The sequence below is a fragment of the Accipiter gentilis genome, chromosome 34, assembly GCF_929443795.1.
Source record: "Accipiter gentilis chromosome 34, bAccGen1.1, whole genome shotgun sequence".
In the NCBI taxonomy this organism is placed as follows: domain Eukaryota; kingdom Metazoa; phylum Chordata; class Aves; order Accipitriformes; family Accipitridae; genus Astur; species Astur gentilis.
In genome coordinates, this window is record NC_064913.1 from 3,079,361 (window position 1) to 3,097,338 (window position 17,978).

Sequence of the window (17,978 nt, forward strand, 5' to 3'; positions counted from 1 at the left end):
GTTGTTACATGTAAGGGGCTAGCTGGCCCTCTGCTCTCCCTCTGCCCAACCACATCCTGGCTGCTGGGCTCCTGATCATTTCTACGAGCTGCTCAGGTGGGAGGGAGTCAGCTTACCTCACTTCAGTCATCTAAACCACCTCCAAAGTCAGCGGAGAGGGACCGGCATCTCTAGAGAATGATTTAATCCATCCTAAAATAATTGGGATCTCAATGCCTGTCCTCCTCCAGTTACCCTTCCCTCTGCTGCTTTTACAGGAGCCCAGATGAGTAGCTTAGGCTAGGCTGAAGTGAGGTGAGAGGAATTTTGATGTGCCCTGCCTGCTTGCCAGCACTCTGCACGGGAGGAACCGTCTCATGTTAGAAGGATGCAAACTGGGAACAAAGTCTCCTAAGATGTATTTTTCCTCCTTGTGAATTTTGACTGTGTGTGATTTTTAGAGCAAACAGGGCAAACGTTTCCTTTCTTTCTTAAGTCACTAAAATATTAACTCGTAGCAGACTTTTACAGATGTTGAGAAGACTAATTAATTAGTAGTACTTACTGTATTCTGACCTATATGCAGCTGCAGAATGACATTACCTCTTCCCTTAGATCACAAATGTGAGGAGAAAGGGAAAAGCTATGGAGCGAGGAGGAAAACAAACAGCATATTTCTTCTGCTAAGTTACATAATTTCCACAGAACATAGTAAGAAAGCTACTGAGTGACTTAGTATGTTGAAATACACATCCCAAACTCTGGAACATTTCTCATTTAATTGTGCTTTTCTCTGACTATGTCTTTCAACCTTTCATTCTGGTTAATGCAGGGGACAAAGGAGATTTAGCATCACTTGTCACAAATGAGTGACATCCCTGGAGAACATGAAAAGGGCTGCATTGCATTCCTATTGATCTTTTCTGCTGTACTTCTTGTGTGATCCTTTCTCACAGAGACATTATTTGAAGGAGTTTTATAATCCTTTTTGATGTATACAATCCTATCAAGCTATCAAGGCAGGAAATACTTTTATGCTGAACCTGTCAATTTTCTTCCCTAATATTCAACCTGCATGTAGAATAAAATAAAATAACTCTTCTTCCCTCTGCAGTGTGAATTGAATGCTAGCAATACACACATAATGTTGGGGTTTTTTCCTTCATGGCAAAACTGTCATAAAAAGACAACAGTGTTAAGAATGTATGCTCTTAACCATACATAGAAAACCATACAATGACAATTGCTTTTAAAAAGTCTTTGTTGTTAGAAGCAAATTTGTCATCATATTTTGCAAATATGGTAGCATAGTCTACAAGATCATTTCTGAGCATAGACTGTTATAGCTGAATAGCAAAACATGAATATTAACATTGTGAGAAGACATTTAATTTACTAATGTGAAGTCTGAGTATAAATTGTGAAGATACCTTTGAAAGGCAGAATCATTGGTATTTTTTGAGCAATATTCAACCTTTGAGAAACAAAACATGAATAAGCGTTTCTTAATGAATGTGATGTAGAACTGCATTGGAATGAAAGCTAAGGGATAAGCAATCTGCCTATGAATAGGACACAAAAGAGATTTATCTGACTTAATTTTTCTCTAGACTGTAACTGAGAATGGTTTCCTTTCAAAAGAAAATTTAAATCATTTTGTAATGGAGATCTATTTTTCTGTAGTGCAATTAAAAAAAATATTGGAAAAAAGTATTTTTCTGTTCTATTTTATTGCACTTTTCCATAGTGACAGGAAAATAAATTTACGAGAATTCAGAATAAACAGGTACATTTTATTACACACAGCCCCTTGGTACTTACAATGAGTCTGTTGATATGAATTTGCTGAGGTAACAGTCCCAGTGCTGCTGCCACTCCTTGGCGAAATATCCGAAGCAATGTGATATTCAGCTTGTTTACATCCATTTGCAGTGTCTGAAAAACAAAACCAGTTCACACGAACTCCTTGCCTAACACGTTCAGTTCTCAAGATGACTGATCTCTGGGACTCTTCGCTAATTGTTTTTTTCCCAGAACGATAATCTCTGCAATCTACTTGCATCACAATAAAGAATAAATCCAAAAGAAAATTTAAGCATCTTAAATGCTGCTCGTTAGTAAAGTACCACCTTTCCTCAACTACGTTCAAAATATGTTCCAGAGGTTTTTGGCTAAATTCCTTGGATAAGTCACAGTGTTCAAGATAACACAATTATTACCTTAAAAATGAAAGTCAAGCATTAAACATCAATTCACCTTTAAAGAATGAGATGTTGGATTTACACAATGAAGATTTGCTTTGAATATTATCTTAGCATTTCTCCCTGCAGGTGAAGAATGAGTCAGTCATAGTGAAATTCTACAATTTTAATTTTGATTAGCGGTTTCTGAGATCAAAAAAGAAACATTCTGGATACATTCGACATGCTTGAATTTCCTAAAACTTCTTCATGTGAGTCAGAGAACACTACAATTCTCAGCAGAGACCAACTACATCACTGAAGCATTTTCTTTCTCTGTAGTAGAATCATAGTGAAATCTAAATGTGTCCTGAAGTTCAAATCCTTCCTGTGAAGTCAGTGGAATTTTACCCAGGAAATAATTTAGGTTCAAATCTTCTGTTTCCAAGAAGACCCAGATTTGGGGTCTTCACGTGACGCCTGGTGACCAATAGTTCCATGTGGGACTTTGGGGTCCCTTTCTTCACTTCCATATCCCCTTTGCAGACAGCATGTGGTGGAGAAGAGAGGCAAGAGGAGTGTGTCAGATGGTCCCAGAAGGCTTCCAACGTTTCTGGCAACTTCTGACTTAGGAGGTCAGTAAGTTCTGACTGAGTCAGTCAACCTAGGCTGAAAAAGACTTTTTATTTTAAACTTCCTATTTAAAGCCATAGGCCAGCTTGCTGCTCTGAGGATCCAAGTAAGTATTCTTCCTTCCTAACCAAAGCTGCATAAAGAGAACTAAATATCCATGGGTCAGACATCACACTGGGAATATGGTTATGGTCTAGAAAGAAAGGCAACTTTTTTCTCAAAGAAAAAACAGCATCACACAATTTGACTCTTGTTCTTTATTTATCAGTAAGTATTTATAAGTTATGATGTAAAACCACAAAATAATTGCTTTCTTTTTCCACTATCAATTTGATTTTTCCATCAGCTGTGAGTGGTTTTAATCTTTTTCCCCTTTTTCTCGTTTTTTTTACACTAATAGGATTGTCAGGTCTTGATGCATCAGCTGAGATCTGCTCTTACCACACAGCTGAGCTTTAATTCAGCTGGAAGTATTATAGGATTCTTCAATTTAAATTACCCTTTCTATCCTGGCATTTTCAATATGCAAAATCTTCTTCTCGAATTAGACAGGCATCCTGAGTGGTTACAAAACTGCTCCGGCTTTGACATTGAAACAGAGAAATGTCTTGAGAGGGGACACGCGGAGATCTATCAGATCTGAGCACCATTTCTTCTGTTCCCCAGACCGGCTCGCTCCGGCCATGGTGGAGGAGAATTGGTTAGGAGCTGTGAAACCGTCACTACGCTGAAAGTCGACAGCCTGTCTGAGGACCCTGGGTAAATGAGAAAGGGAGTTGTTGCTGAAATAGGAAGGCTCTCATGAGGGTCCCTAGACATCCATAAGGATGGTATAAAGAGTGCGAAACCGCTTGTCTAAGTCAGTGACCCTGAGTTATGGGGATAATGCTAACCGTTGTTACTGAGCAAAATTAGTAGGCATAAAATCAAAACACATTCACTTAAATGTATTTGAGACAGGGATCAGATCACATTAATAGTTAAATGTTAAACAGTGTGTTAACAGCTCACTGATAAAGACACAGAGATGAAACAGCCAGAAAAATATCTAGCTTCAGATAAAACAGAAGATCTTAAAAAGTCTATGAGGAGGTAGTAAATTCTTATAGATTTGGTATATTGGGATTGTGGTTCATCATATCCAGGGACAATAAAACATGGTGAAACTCCGTTATCTTCAGGTAAGTCACATTTCCTTCTACCAGGTCCAAATTTGGTCCACTGTGTCCTATAACAAATAATCATAAAAGTCTGCACGGTGTGTGTGTGTCTCTGTAAGAGCTATATGTCCTTGGTGGTCCTGGAGGAAGCCTGATGACCAGAGGACTCGCTCTGTCAGTCTGGCGTCAGCCTGCTTAGAAAGCTTACCTGGCTTCGCAGCTGGAGATTTCAGGACCCTTTTAGGAAACCTCCCAAGTGGGTGGGAAGAAATTTGTCCCTAAGCTTCACCTCAGGGTGCTTCTTGTCCAGCAATAAAGGGGGTTTTGTGACTATTCATCCAAAAAACCCCAAGAAATATCAGAGGAAGAAAAAGCTCACGTTTTTTATAAGAACCTTGCCTTGCTGTCCATTCAAGGCATCTGCTGCTCAAGTGCTGGTGTTATTGTGAAGCTTAGTTCATCAGCAGTTATAGAAAAAATTAAGTGAGAGTCACATAGGCCGCCACTTTCCTACATCAGGCAGCACAAGGGAGCGCATTTGCCTCTTCCTATCAAGAGCAAAGTTAGCGACACAGAATCTGCCACTTTAGGAACGGGATTTCTAACTCGATCAGTGAAAGACAATGTATAGAAATCCTCGATGGGACCCCGGGAGCACCTGCTTTAGAGTGAGCAGCACATAACAAACGTGCTCTGTGCTCTCTATTAGCCCCTTGTTTGTACTGGATTCATAAAGGCATAAAGCAGGAGCGGACCAGACTGGAGACACATCAAGGTCAGTACCCTGTGGCCAACTCTGGGTGCTTATGGAAAATGATAGGAACAGGGCAAGATTATACTCTTCTCCCAAGTTCCTTCTGACAAGATCCAGGCTAATTTATGCCTCCTCAGCACTAAAAGGCAATGGGTCTCCTCAATTACATGAATGTTATCATACAATAACCCATACTGACACTATCAAGGTCTGTGATGAAGGCAACACTTGGGGGCATTATATTTTCAACTCTGGCATGTGCCCTCCTGAAGGTGACTGAAATTTAAGTCTGACCTGAGGGTCTGGTACAAAATTGCCTTTCTGCAAATTCTTAACTATGACAATTCTTGTTGGGAAAAGTTAGTCAGAGAAAGAAAAAACAAAATAAAAAGAGAGAAGGAAGATAGAGAAGAGAAAGAAAAAATAAAGTCCTAACTATTCCTAACAGTCAAAAATTTCTAAAACATTATTAAAATTTTAAAATTTTAATATTATTATGCCATCCTGATGGCATGCCTAGATACTGTGTTGCCTCTAGTCCATAAAGGCAAGAGATTGGGATAGAAAACTGATAATGCATGAACTACAAATGCAACAATACCTGTACATTAGACAAACAATATAAAGTGTCATTAAGAGAATCACTCCTAGAATAGAAACCTGTCCAGCCATTTAGAGGTTATAATTACATAGATGAAATCATCAGGTATTCTAACACCACCTGCAATAAAACGTGAAATTAACCCCTGTAAAGTAAATCCGTAGAAATAAATAAAACAAAGCGTTAGCATAGATACACAAGTTATGTCTTACTGTGTTCCTCACGTTGCTCCTTTTGCTCTGGAAAAAAAGGGCTGAAGCGTCCCAGTTAGACAGCACTAATCATTTACCCTTTTCTCATCTGCAGTGTTTATCATGGATTGCAACCTACTCCCCAAGGAGTTTACAGTTTTGAATCTGCTACCGCTGTTGGCAATAGCGACTTGTTGAGCCTAGAGGCGAGCACCCTGGAGGACTCATTTTCCTGAACAATTACCGACCTGGATATTGCAACTGTAGCGACAGTTTCTAGGTTTATCTGATCCAAGCAAAACAGGTAGTTTGAAGGGAAGGAGTTTTCTGTTTGTAGTGGAAAACTTGGGAAGACAGAGTTCCCCAAAACGAAACTCAGCACAGAAAAACACCAAAGACCATTCACAACTGAGATCCTATAGGGGCTTTTTGATAGAGATTTTCATGTTAAAGAAAAAAAACCACCAAAACAACATGAAAGGGATGAATGTATAACACAGGCTCTGAAATAATATTTTTAGGATATTACAATAAAATATTATTTGCCAAGTCAAGTTCTGCTTCTCCAGAAAAATTCAGAGATGCCTCCCTTTCTTATCTTTTCCTTATCATCAGTGATATCCTTTCTGCAATGAGCCTCAAATTCCTTTTCTATACATTCACTACTCCCCTCTAAACTCCTCCTGATCCTACCACCACAGGTCTTTTCTCCAGCTAACCTGAACACACAGGAAGAAAAATAATCAAGGATGAAGAAGGTTAAAGGTTAAAGTATAATTTTTTACAATACCATTATGAACAAATATTAAAAGTAAATGAGCAAATTATACATACTAGAAATTTTACATACTTAAGGGCCATTGGGTAGTAAGTTCTATTTTGTGCTAAAACCAAAGAAACTCAGCTCTAAAAATGAAAATAAAAATAATCACCTCTCTTTACTTAGGCCAAACAAAACAGAAAGCTCACAAAAGACTTGTCTTACCTGCCCGTGCTCCACTTACTCATTCAGGTTTTAAGAAAGTCACCAAAAATGCTATAAAATGTTTTTTGCGCTAACGCAAATACTGGACTGGGGCCCGGCTGAGGGTGGGTCCCTCCATCTGAGCACCCCGTTCTGCTGCCTGCACCCTGACAGTGTCTACACTAAATTAGTGCCACCGTGTTTCATCTCGTCACCCTCATCAGCCAGCCTCAGCTGTACAACCAAAAAAAGGATGTTTTTATCAGGAGTGAAGGTGATAGTTGCAGCTGTATTTGTACAGTTTGGGTAAAGGGCTACAAAAAATCTGGCAACAAATCGTGAAAATACCTGCATTTTCTCTTTTCTTCTCCTAAACACGTCTGATTTGCTTTCCTGTTGCCGTTCAATGATTTGAGATCGCAGCTGCACTGGGCATCAGGTTAACGCCTTTGGCTGGCTCAGGCACCTAACACACATCCCCAGAAGATTTTGGCTTTTTATAACATTATGTGTGTCATGTGTCGCAGCAAGTTTAGTGTCTCATGTAGTCCCTGAATCGCACGGGAGCCAGCATGTCCTCAGCCAGCATTATGCAACTAGAACAAAGCATTTTGCCAAGTGCCGCTCTGAAGGCACTTTGCCCTACACAAAACTGGTGTCCAAGGTGGCATTCTCTCCTCTCCCGTTTGCCTCTCCCTCTACAATATTATTTTCTCCAAGAGGAGAAACCTGCCCTTTTGTGAAGTCCACATTAAACTTTGAAATATGTCTGTAAACTAAGATAAAATTCTCCTGAGTATAAAATCAATTATTCTTGGTGATTAATTAAAGAAGCGTCATGTTCCTATGTATCAGCAGTTGCCTGCAGTGACCTACTCAAACTTTCATACATAATATATTGCTGCTAAAACATGATGTGACTAGAAATATAAATCTTGGGACATTTAAATATTTCTAAGGTCAGGGACCAATTACTGAAAAATTGTAAGGGGGAGTCTTGGCTATTCTACGACAGTGTAGTGAAAGTCACCTGCAATAGTAGAAAAATTACAGGTGTATGTTTGAGTTTACAAGAAGCAGTGAAAAGCACTGAGAAATGCTCTGGACCTGGAACATGCTTCTGAGTCACCCATTTTCTAATTAGGAGCCACCAAAGCTGCAGAAAACCCAAATCTGCCAAACAGTTCCAAATTTCACATGTAGCCTGTAAAAATTTAAGTGTGCTTGTCCGAAGAGTATTTGGGTGATGAGAAAAACCCCTCTCAACTGGTTCTGTATTAATATTAAGAAAAAGTGATAGGAATGCGATACTTGGATTGCTTCAGTCCTGATTAGTCCGGGGAAGTTTTGTATATTTGGATGCTGCTTTTCAAGATGTTACATTGTACAACTTCACTCACATTTTTGCAAGAGAAAAAACCCCCACATCTTTTATGGAAAATCTTTGTTTAAAGTAAGTATAATATTTCCTGGATTTATGCATTTCTCATATAGCATTAAAGAACAATTTTGGCTCTTGATCAATTTTTCATGAGGGCATATACATTTAAATATTTATGCATGTTATAAGCTCTCTGAAAGAAATCAAAGACGGAAGTAACACTAATGGGGAATCTAGGGTTAATCTAATTAGTTAAGACAGCCGTATCGTCTTCCCCCATACTGATTTTCAAGTGAATGTTCATTAAAATATGAGAAAATCAAAATTTATAAAAGGAAGCAGCCTTTCACACACTGCAATTAATCCACAGACCTTTTTACCACAGGATGCTGCTGAGGCCAAAAACTGAACAAGAGGCAGAAAAAGGGCTGGATGCTTAGACGGATGTTGGAAGTCACTAATGTCCCCGAAAACTGCACAGAAGAGATACTATAAACCTTGTCATACAGTCGAAGGCAAACCTCTAACCGTCAGAAACCAAGAGGAACCCTAGTGCGATAAAAGGAAATGTTTCTCAGTCAAAAGGTTTGAGCGCTGGCCATCATCCCGGACTAGACACTGGGTTTCGTACGAGTCCTGTCCGCACGTGTAGGGAGCCGCTGAGGACGATCCCGGGGACGGGGATCATCGCGGAGGATGAAGATGCCGAAACAGGGGTGGGGGTGAGGCCAGGGCACTCCGCTGGCATCCGCGGCTCAGACTGGCAAAGCTGCTCGGGACGTGGGTGGGTGCTGTGACTAAACGGGTTTGTCTCAGCTGTGTGACAGATTTACACTTCTTTTCGCAGGGAGAAGAACTAATTTCTCCAATGAGATCAGCTGATTTGGGGCTGATTTGACCACTTCTGTAGGAAGCACCAACACAAGAGTGAGAAACGCTCCATCTGTGAGGTCTGGCTTTTGGCCAGGATTCCCTCGCTGAGCTTTTGCAGGCGCTTGGACAGTGAGTCAGTCAGCTATAGAAAGACTCCATGACCTTCATGGATGATTAAAGCGTATGAGAATGCATTCAGCCTATTAAGGATAAGGTTTGTTAATGCCTGTCTTCAAGAGGCACGCTTTGATTTCTATCAGACCTATGTTTTGCATTAATCTCTGGGCTTTGCAGTCTCCTAGAAAAGATAAGGGTCAGTGTCATCTGACACCACTGTGTCACACGGTAATGTGGATTTACTGATCGCATTTAATGAGAAGACGCAGAATAGTCTTCTATCCTTCTTCTGAAGGAAATCTTAGAAGGTGGGTTATGTCATTCTCCCGGCTTCTGAGTCGTGTGGGTCATTCCTGTACCACCATGTGATGTAGTTAGTGGGGTGACGGTCTGAGAGGGTGTGTTAGACTGTCCTCCCGATGCTCATTGTACTCATTTCCCTTTACCTCTTTCCTATGGTATCATTAATGCATTAATCATGCATTACGTATTTGGAAGGCAGAAGGTATGTACAGCTTCCAAACACCTGACGTACTACAGATTGTATGAGACCCACCATCCCACAGCCCCACCTCAGCAGGGGAATAACCTTATCCAGAGCCCAGTAAAGTTAACAGGACTTTTTCTGAGTCAGAGGGTTGCAGAATCCCTTACCCTAAATGCCCATGGGATGGATGCTTGTCATTGCTGAGGGGTGTAAGGGAGGGGAAGGAAAGGTTATCTATTGTCCGTGGGACACGAGTTCGACGTAGCCTTGTCATTGAATAATACCTAGAGCTTCTTTGGGACAGAGAGAACTTTCTGCTTCACCACCTTGGGGAACTTAAGTACCTAGTGACGGAAGGAGACAGTTTTCTCCTGCATGTGGAAGTATATTACTCCTCTTTTAAAAACCGGTCACAATGGTACTACATCTATTTTAAAGAGTACTACGCTGGGAGCATTTGCAATTACTCCAAATCGATTACTAGTAAGGATGAAAGGCCAAAATTTTGCTGTGCCTCTGGCCTTAGCAAGTCTGCCTCAGTAAATCTGGCTCAGTTCTGTGTCTATAAAATGGGGACAATAGTATTTGAGTGTTTCACAGGATTTTATATACTTTAGTAAGAAGATGGGGGGCAGATATATAGGATGGAACCTTTCAACTTCTTCCACAGATAATTTTAACATTGCCCCCAAAAGTCAATTCCTGTCTTTTTAATTTGGTGCTGCATTTCCTCAAGGACTGGGATTTACTTCATCACAAAGTATTTCAGTTTTCTTAAAATAACAGCCGAAGTTCATTTCAAAGCTCTGATAGTCTTCTAGGCTTTTTCCTTCCTCCATCCACCTCGCCCTGCCCTCCTCCCTCACGGTAGGCAGTTGAAAAGGACAAGATGATGGAAAAGCACAAGGCAATACAGAGAGGTGGAAACACAAGGAGAGCTGGAAGAGCTCAGCTGAACACTATTTCAACCTTTTTGTTCTTTGAGAGGCATGTGTAATGAGCTCCATAAAATTCTCCTATCTGTCCTTATTCAATATTAGCAAAAAAAAATTATCCCTTCCATTACAGAAGAAATGCATTGTGCTATTATGTCCGGTACAACTTTCATGCACAGCATGATTGTACCAGTCACATCCTATTTCATCATCCCAAAGCCAGCTGTAATCCTCACAGCAAACAGACCCTTTTGAGCCTGTTCAGCACAGTGCTTTATAATACATTTGGGTTTTGTGTCTAATTATTAAATCTCCAGGTAGAGCCAGCGTAAAGCTCTAAATGCCAGAACACCAGTATTGTTTCTCCTTGCTCCTTTTGTAGAACCCTCATTTCAGCTAGTTTTATGGCTCAAACAATTCTTAGTTACTTAAGTTTAGATTCCTGTTATAACTGTAAAATGGTTCTCAATACATCAAAATGCCTTCCAGAAAAATGACAGACATAAAAAACCATCCCAAAATCATCCTTTTCTTTTTATCTCCAGAATTTTAAATTTAGTTTGTAGCAGACATATATATATATGTATGCAACCTTACAAAATAATACAGAACAAAACTAGAACCCTACGACAATACAGCAACTTCCACATCTTTCAGGAACTGATGTGGCCAAAAGACTCCCACTTACTTACTCTTCTTAGTAACCCTTCTCTTTGCTTTGAAAATCAAAGTAAGGTTTCAGTACTGCTGACGTGCTAGCTTTCTCATGCATTTATTTTCAGAGACAATTTTTATTGGTAGTTTCAGCTAAGCAAAATCGGCCTGAACATGCACGTGGCAATGTTGTAGAAAGAGGCAAATGCTTTCCCTCTTTTCAGATAATCATAGATCTCTGTGGTTCCTGGGCATATGAAGAAGAAAATTTGAAATACATCTGGGGGAAAAGAAAAAAAAAAAAAAGGTCTTAAAATACATTTGGCTCAACTGGAATCAAGAAGGACTGTTCTTGTGCAATTCCTGAATACAGCTCGTGTCCCAGGACAGTCTGGATTATTTGTCCAACGCAGCTGAGACTTTCCAAGTAAGAAGTGATTCTTACACCTCAGCTTTTGAGAGATCAGGAACCCATCTTCAGGAAACAAATGTCCAACAACAAGGGCTCTTTAGTGTGACACAGTTCACCAGTCTGTTTTGGGTCTTTATCTGCTTTCAGCCTTTTAGCCCACTGAAGTTTGTTTATAGACATTTTCATCACCATAATCACAAATTACTGGAATGAAACTTGTATCACTGACTTTCCCCTTCCTTCTTCAGCACTCCAGATCCATATAAACTGAGTGCGGACAACACAAGGCACCCTCCTAATTTCTGCCTTACATTCCTTTTACTATTACGAACTGGAAACAAAGTTAAGCAAAATCAAGCAAAACCCTTGAGGACCTGCGGTTTTTCTTAGACAAAACTTGTGATACTTTGCATTTTATCCTGTCATGGATTCATGTGACTGGATATGTCCCTTTATCTCAAAGTTTCAACAAAACCATTAATGATTGTGTCAATCCTATAAGCTCAGAAACCAGAAAGCAGATGAAAAGGCAACCTCCTGATTTTGGCAACTGTCTCAGGATTTTTGACCTCCAGAAGCTGCTAATACCAAATGTGTTTCAGAGGCTATGAGGTACAAATTCCCTTTCTCCTGGTCAGCTGGGCAGATGAAGGATTCTCCTCTTCTGTCTAGTACTGAACAGAGAAGGCACAGCATAAGGGAGAACACTAACACAAAATCTTCAACGATTTAAAGAGAGTTTTACCTCAATGATTCCTGTTAAAGCTAATAACAATACTGGTTTTTTGACCAGCAGCCCAAGATTAGGGTTTCTGACTTTGGAAATGTGATACATACACTGTGCCCCAAATGTCCTAATATAGGACACCTTTTCTGACTCGACCATTAGGGAAAAAGTTACAGAAAATGGCTTTCAGGCTTATTTGGGGGACTTTTCTTTAGAGATGACTCCACTTGTGAGGTCAAAGATGAAGAAGCTGTGCTGCCTTGTATTATGGGATATTACTGCTCTAAAATGGCTGGGAGACAGAGCCCAATTCATGGATCTGCAGTTTCTGTCTTTTATGTTTACGATCAGAAGAGCATTCTGTGTTCATTTTTTTTTTAAACAGGAACACAGCTGTCAAAGCCAACCTCAGATGTTTAGAATGAGAAAAATGCATTTTCCCCCCTTTTATACTCAGAACTGATCACCCTTAAAGGAGAATATTAAAGACTGTTTGCTTGCGGTTCTCTTGTTCTCGCACACAAAAGCAAAATAGTTCTTTCAGTGAGAAATAGCAATTGCAACTTTGGCGGGTGAGGCTTCCTTTTCCTTTTTGGTTTTTTTTTCTTTTTTATTTTTTAACAATATTCTTTAAATATACAAGAAGTAGTCTTCCAGATTTCCCCAAGCGACCGCAAAGAGTGCCATTTGTGTTTGAGAGGTAGTGCTCCTCTGTACGAATGCAGCGAGTGCACCTTCATGCACATCTCCTGCCTCTTTCCTGCACCCTGGGAACCCGGGAGATTCCCGGTGGTTCTGCGGCTGCTGCTCTGTGCAGGTGGGAAGAGACACCTGGGCAGAAATACTCAACTTCTCAGAAACCGAGTGTATGGCTCTGATCCAGAGCAATATCTGCGGTATACCTGTCGTATCAAAACACAAGTCCTGCAAATGATGGCAAGACGGCTCATAGACTTCATAAAAACCCCAGGACATCTACCTTATTCCCCAGAAAAGAGACACAGCGATAGCATCTATGCCTGTTAAAAAAAGCCGTATGGCTTCTGTTTCAGTCAGTATACAGCTAAATCTTAGGGCCTAAATTTATCAGTGGAGGTGTATCTACTTAAACAAGTTCACAAGTTAAGCGTAAAAGCAAAACAAAACAAAAAGCTACAAAGTCTCAGGAAAAGTGGAGGAATATAATTTAAATTTGTATATTTATATGTTATACTTTTTTTGACACTATCATGCAGAGAAAGACAGGAATTTTATTGGCGACTGTGGCTTTTGTCTATTTTCTATACACAACCTCTAATGGGAGCAACTGATTTTTAGCTGACTTTGACTAAATATCTCAATGATCTATCATTTACAAATTTACTGGAGAGCTAGAAGGAGCATTATTTCCTGCACTGCCCTCACTTTCCACGTCCCTGCCGTGTTTTCCCTTCTCTTCAGGCAGTGCTGGCAAATCATATATTTTGGACTGCTCTCACGTCCCATCTTTCAGTCCTCCAAAGACAGAGAAGCCACAGTGTTGTGCAGCAGTCTGAATGTATATATTATATGCATTCAGCCCCTCTCTTGTCAGCCCTGCACAGCAGAGCCCCTACCGTACAACTCAACACGAGGGTGTAGACCCACTACAGGATGGCGTGACGCAGCACCGGAGGTGTACAGCAAAGGGCTCAGCACCATTTCTACTGTAACATTGCTACCGTGGCTTTGCAGACAGCAGCAGCAAGTTCAGCTTCACCAGAACAAGCTGGAGGAGTCGTACAAGAGCAATACAATTGCTCTATATATGTGCTCACAGGATATCTGGACATCCAGAAACCATCGTTACTGCTTGACCAAAGCAGCAGGGTGGTGTGTTACTTCAGTGCAAAATGTGGTAGGTTACTGCTAACGTGGTAGCTGATTGCCAAGGTCATTAGGGTTGGCAGGGCTCGTCCTCAGTCTGTCAACTAACCCCTCCTCTGCCTTTTTTTCTGAGTTAGAGCTAAAACTAACACACTTGCCTTACCAGCTTCATCATTAGATTTTGTCTATAGTAGTGGAGGAATACTCATTTCACTAGCTGAAACAAAGCTGAAGAAAAATAATGGACAATAAAATGGAACAACCTCACACTGGGATGAACAAAGAAATGTAGGAATAGCTAAACACCTTTACAGTTTCTTGTTTCTATGCTTTTTCTCCCATTAAAATATAACATTCCCAGAAAACTTTCCAGAAATTGCACAATTAAATGACTGAAGGGAAAAGAGGAAAATAAATTTTTTAAAAAAATCAAAATTACCATTTTCTAAAGAAATCTGAGTGTTTTAAGCAAAGGAAACAGCAAGAGGAAGGTAAATATTCTTAAATATTCTCTGTTGTTGTAGCAAAAAGGTTTTCAAAATATGATTTTTTTCCAGTTGTGATTTTTCCACAAATTGGTACCGCAAGCAATAAGGGAGATAAAATCAGTGAAGCTGAATATCATAGCTGAGACCCTTTTGCCCTCAATTCTTCATCTACCTCTTGTCACAGGATACAGGAATATATGAGGGAGAAGTCTTTGTTCAACTCCATAAACATGTGCTTCATATTTGCCATGTTAGACAAAACCCACTCAGTAAAATTCATCTCCGTCCGTCCACACACAAGCCATTTTATCCTCTCATCAACACAGGCCGTCATATTTAACAGACCTATGTCTGTCCCTCAATAACTTTCTGGTATCTTTTATTTTTCTGAGAGCCGATCAACCTCTGCTGCCAGGGTCCCATTCATGCGCAGGACTTTAGGCATCTCATTTTCATCTGCCTTAATCAGGGATGTTTATAAGCCAGCTGAAAGGAAAGCAAATCCCATTCATTGACTGCCAGCTATTCCTGCAGGTACGTAAGCATTCCCAGGTGCGGTCCCCTGGGAGAACACGCCGGTGGGCAGCGGCTCTCCCTGTGTCCTGCTAGAACAGGACTGTACAAAAGGGATGCTTTCATCATCCTTACAGATCTGCGCAAACAGGTACATGAAGTGACGTTCCGCAAGTGAGGCACAGAGCAGGACCTGTGTCTAACAAGAGCTCACCAGCCCCACGCAGACTGAAGCAGCTCCTGCCGAATTACTTGGTATGCATCTCCTGGGAGCTATTTTAGACAGCTGCAACACTGATCTAACCAACAGCATGAGTTTGTAATAGTCGGTACCGTTATTTGTATTAACGTCTTTTGGTCATCCATACGGTAATTTTATTTTTTCCCTTACTGTTGCATACATTGTATTTCCTGGGTCAAGTCCTTTTTGTCAGGCAGGTATAACATGGTCCAGTATGGTGTCTCCTCCGTTAAATGCAGAATCGCTTGTATTCTTCCTAAACAATTTCAAACACACAGTGAGGGTTTTATGTCATGCTGGGTGACAGAGAGAGCAAGGATGCAGGAGAAAGAACACTGTGGTAATAAAAAAATGATTCTCAGCTTACATTTGTAGTTCTTTTCATGTGGGCACACCAAAGGATCTAACAGTGGGGATTAAGAATATTCATTATGTCTGAAGAAACAGAAGTGCGTCATGGCAAAGCGCTTATCTTACAAACATGAAGAAGGTATGTAATATCAAAGCTATAAGTAAAACCAAAGATTTGGACACCCAGCACAGAATCCTGGCCAACATCCCTCGTTATCTCATTTTCCAGGCTTTGGGGTTATTCTTTATACTTTATGTCAGAAAATGTTAGTGCTCTAACCCTAACAAAGGTACAAAATTTTAAGGTTTACATAGATTTTAAAGTACAGAAACAGAGGACTTCCCATATATCATTTACAAATGAACCATATATCATTTACAAATCACTGAATCTAAGGGGTTTTTATGTACTTCATCCTGAGTTATTTTTATGTACTTCATCCGTTATGTTCTTTTCTGTTTGAAGCCTGTATTCTACACCATTAAAGATTCTTCTGTTTTATTAAGAACAACTTTTGCAGTTAATTGACATGATAATATATTACATAACTAATATGCAAAATACAAGACAAGCATTTAAATTATTTGCATAACCTGAATAAGATGGGAACTTTGTCATGTCAGCTGAATGGTGTCTTTTTTTACCTAATATAATTTGAAAACATATTTATGACTCATCAGTCTTTTAAAATTAGACTGTGATTAGAGATTCTAAGCTGTAATCTTTCAACTAACTGTGAAGTTCTTAAATTTCATTGTAATTCTGTATTCTGTGTCTTCTCCTCTATCTTCTGCACTAACAGTTCAGTTCACATATAGATTAGACAGACCATAGAGCAACTCACAAATGAGAAAAATCCAGTCGCAAAAGTATTTTGCAAAATGCAATGAACAAATAATAACTCCTTTCCACTTTGCAGGAGTCCAAATAGACTTAATCTTCTACTTGAACAAGCATTTTGCAATTTAAGTCAAAAATTCGAATCTTCATTCAGTGACTCAAACCTTTTAAATTTTAATTTTATTTTAATTTTTGAGCTGAATTAGTAAAAGAAAGTAGAATATACACCTACATAAGAAAGCTGACAATTTTTGTCATTTAAAGATGTTTTTCACAAAACTTTTGTACAAGAAAGAAGCTGCTAGTTGACAGTCTCTATATCCTTATGGATGATGACTATTTGTATATATGAGGCTTTTTAACGCCATGTGTTCAAATTCAAGTACAACAGAACACACGTAGAGCTTTAATTACTATTAGGGCATGTGGCTGTTTACTTTAGAGTGACGGAGTATTACATCTGGATGTAAAGAGAAGCACAGTGCCATTCTCGGTTCAGAGCTGAAATAATGGGAAGGTAGAGGATGAGAGCTGGTACTAAGAAGCAATAAGAGACTGGCTTAGAAACTTGGAAAAACGGAAAGAGAACTACCAATTCAGATTTAATGTTATCAATCCAGTTTGCTTCCCCAGTGGGAATTCTACACTCATCTTTTCCTCCAGCATTCAAATTTCATTAAATAAACTTGATGAAAGAGACCATTTCACACCAGTGATATCTGCACTTCTGTAGTGTCATTAATTTTGTCTTTCTGGATAGGAGTTCCCTCTCTATAAAAAGGCTGTAAATCAGGGTTTCCTAAAGAGCCTCATAACGAATATGACCTCAGGCTGGGGCTGCTGTCTATCCACAGTGCAAATCCAGTTGTGGGCTGCTTTGAATTCTGGAAACACTGACCGTGGCAGTGGCAGTGCTACCCCAGCCTCAGGCTCTTGTCTCACATGTCCCACAGATCTGGAAAGACAGTCTGCCCATGACAGCTCCAACTTGTAAATACTTCAGCTGAGTATGGCCACAATTAAAAAGCCCCTTTAGGAGAGACAGAGAAATACTTTGTGAGCTACAAATATGCTCTGGCCCTCTAGGAACGCCTGCTGCACTGCTTTCAAATCCAGAGAGTGCTGACATCTAGACATTCCCAATTTACGAAAACTCAAAGTGCTTCCTCATGAAGAAAACTGCAAAGCTTGTGAAAAGACTAGAAATAGAATAACAGAAATTATGTTTCTGTGAAGAAGGCTAATTTCTATCCTTTTAGATAACCATGTAAATACTGTAACGGGGAAAAAAAGTCACATGAACTGCTGGCAATGGCTAAAGGAAGAAAAACTATCAATGGATATCTAGGGCCATGAGATTTAAGTCTACTTAAGCCTTTTTTGTTTAAATATCAACAGGGATACACACTGAGATGGCAAAATTCTCATAATGATAGAGAAAAGAAAGAAGGAACTACTTCTAGTGATTTTTTGAGGGATAAGAAATCAAGGGGTGATAGTAATGTGATGTATACTGTATATATTCCATTCCCAAAGTAATCACATTGGATGCTGAAAGAGCAAGCAGCAGGGTAAACCTGTAAATACGCTGGAGCAAATGATCTCTTTCAGAAAGTTGCTCCGAGCTCTGCGCTAGTCAACATCCTTATTA

General features: G+C 39.8%; 1 protein-coding gene across 2 annotated transcripts in view; it reads right to left on the reverse strand.

Moving 5' to 3' along the window:
- Window positions 1-17,978, reverse strand: part of PTPRR (protein tyrosine phosphatase receptor type R) — a 155,398-nt gene that overhangs the window by 77,655 nt on the left and 59,765 nt on the right. For both annotated transcript variants that reach the window (XM_049792027.1, XM_049792028.1), the window contains one exon: window positions 1,801-1,914. In XM_049792027.1, the coding sequence (XP_049647984.1) occupies window positions 1,801-1,914 (114 nt within the window). The remainder of the gene's footprint in view (window positions 1-1,800; window positions 1,915-17,978) is intronic.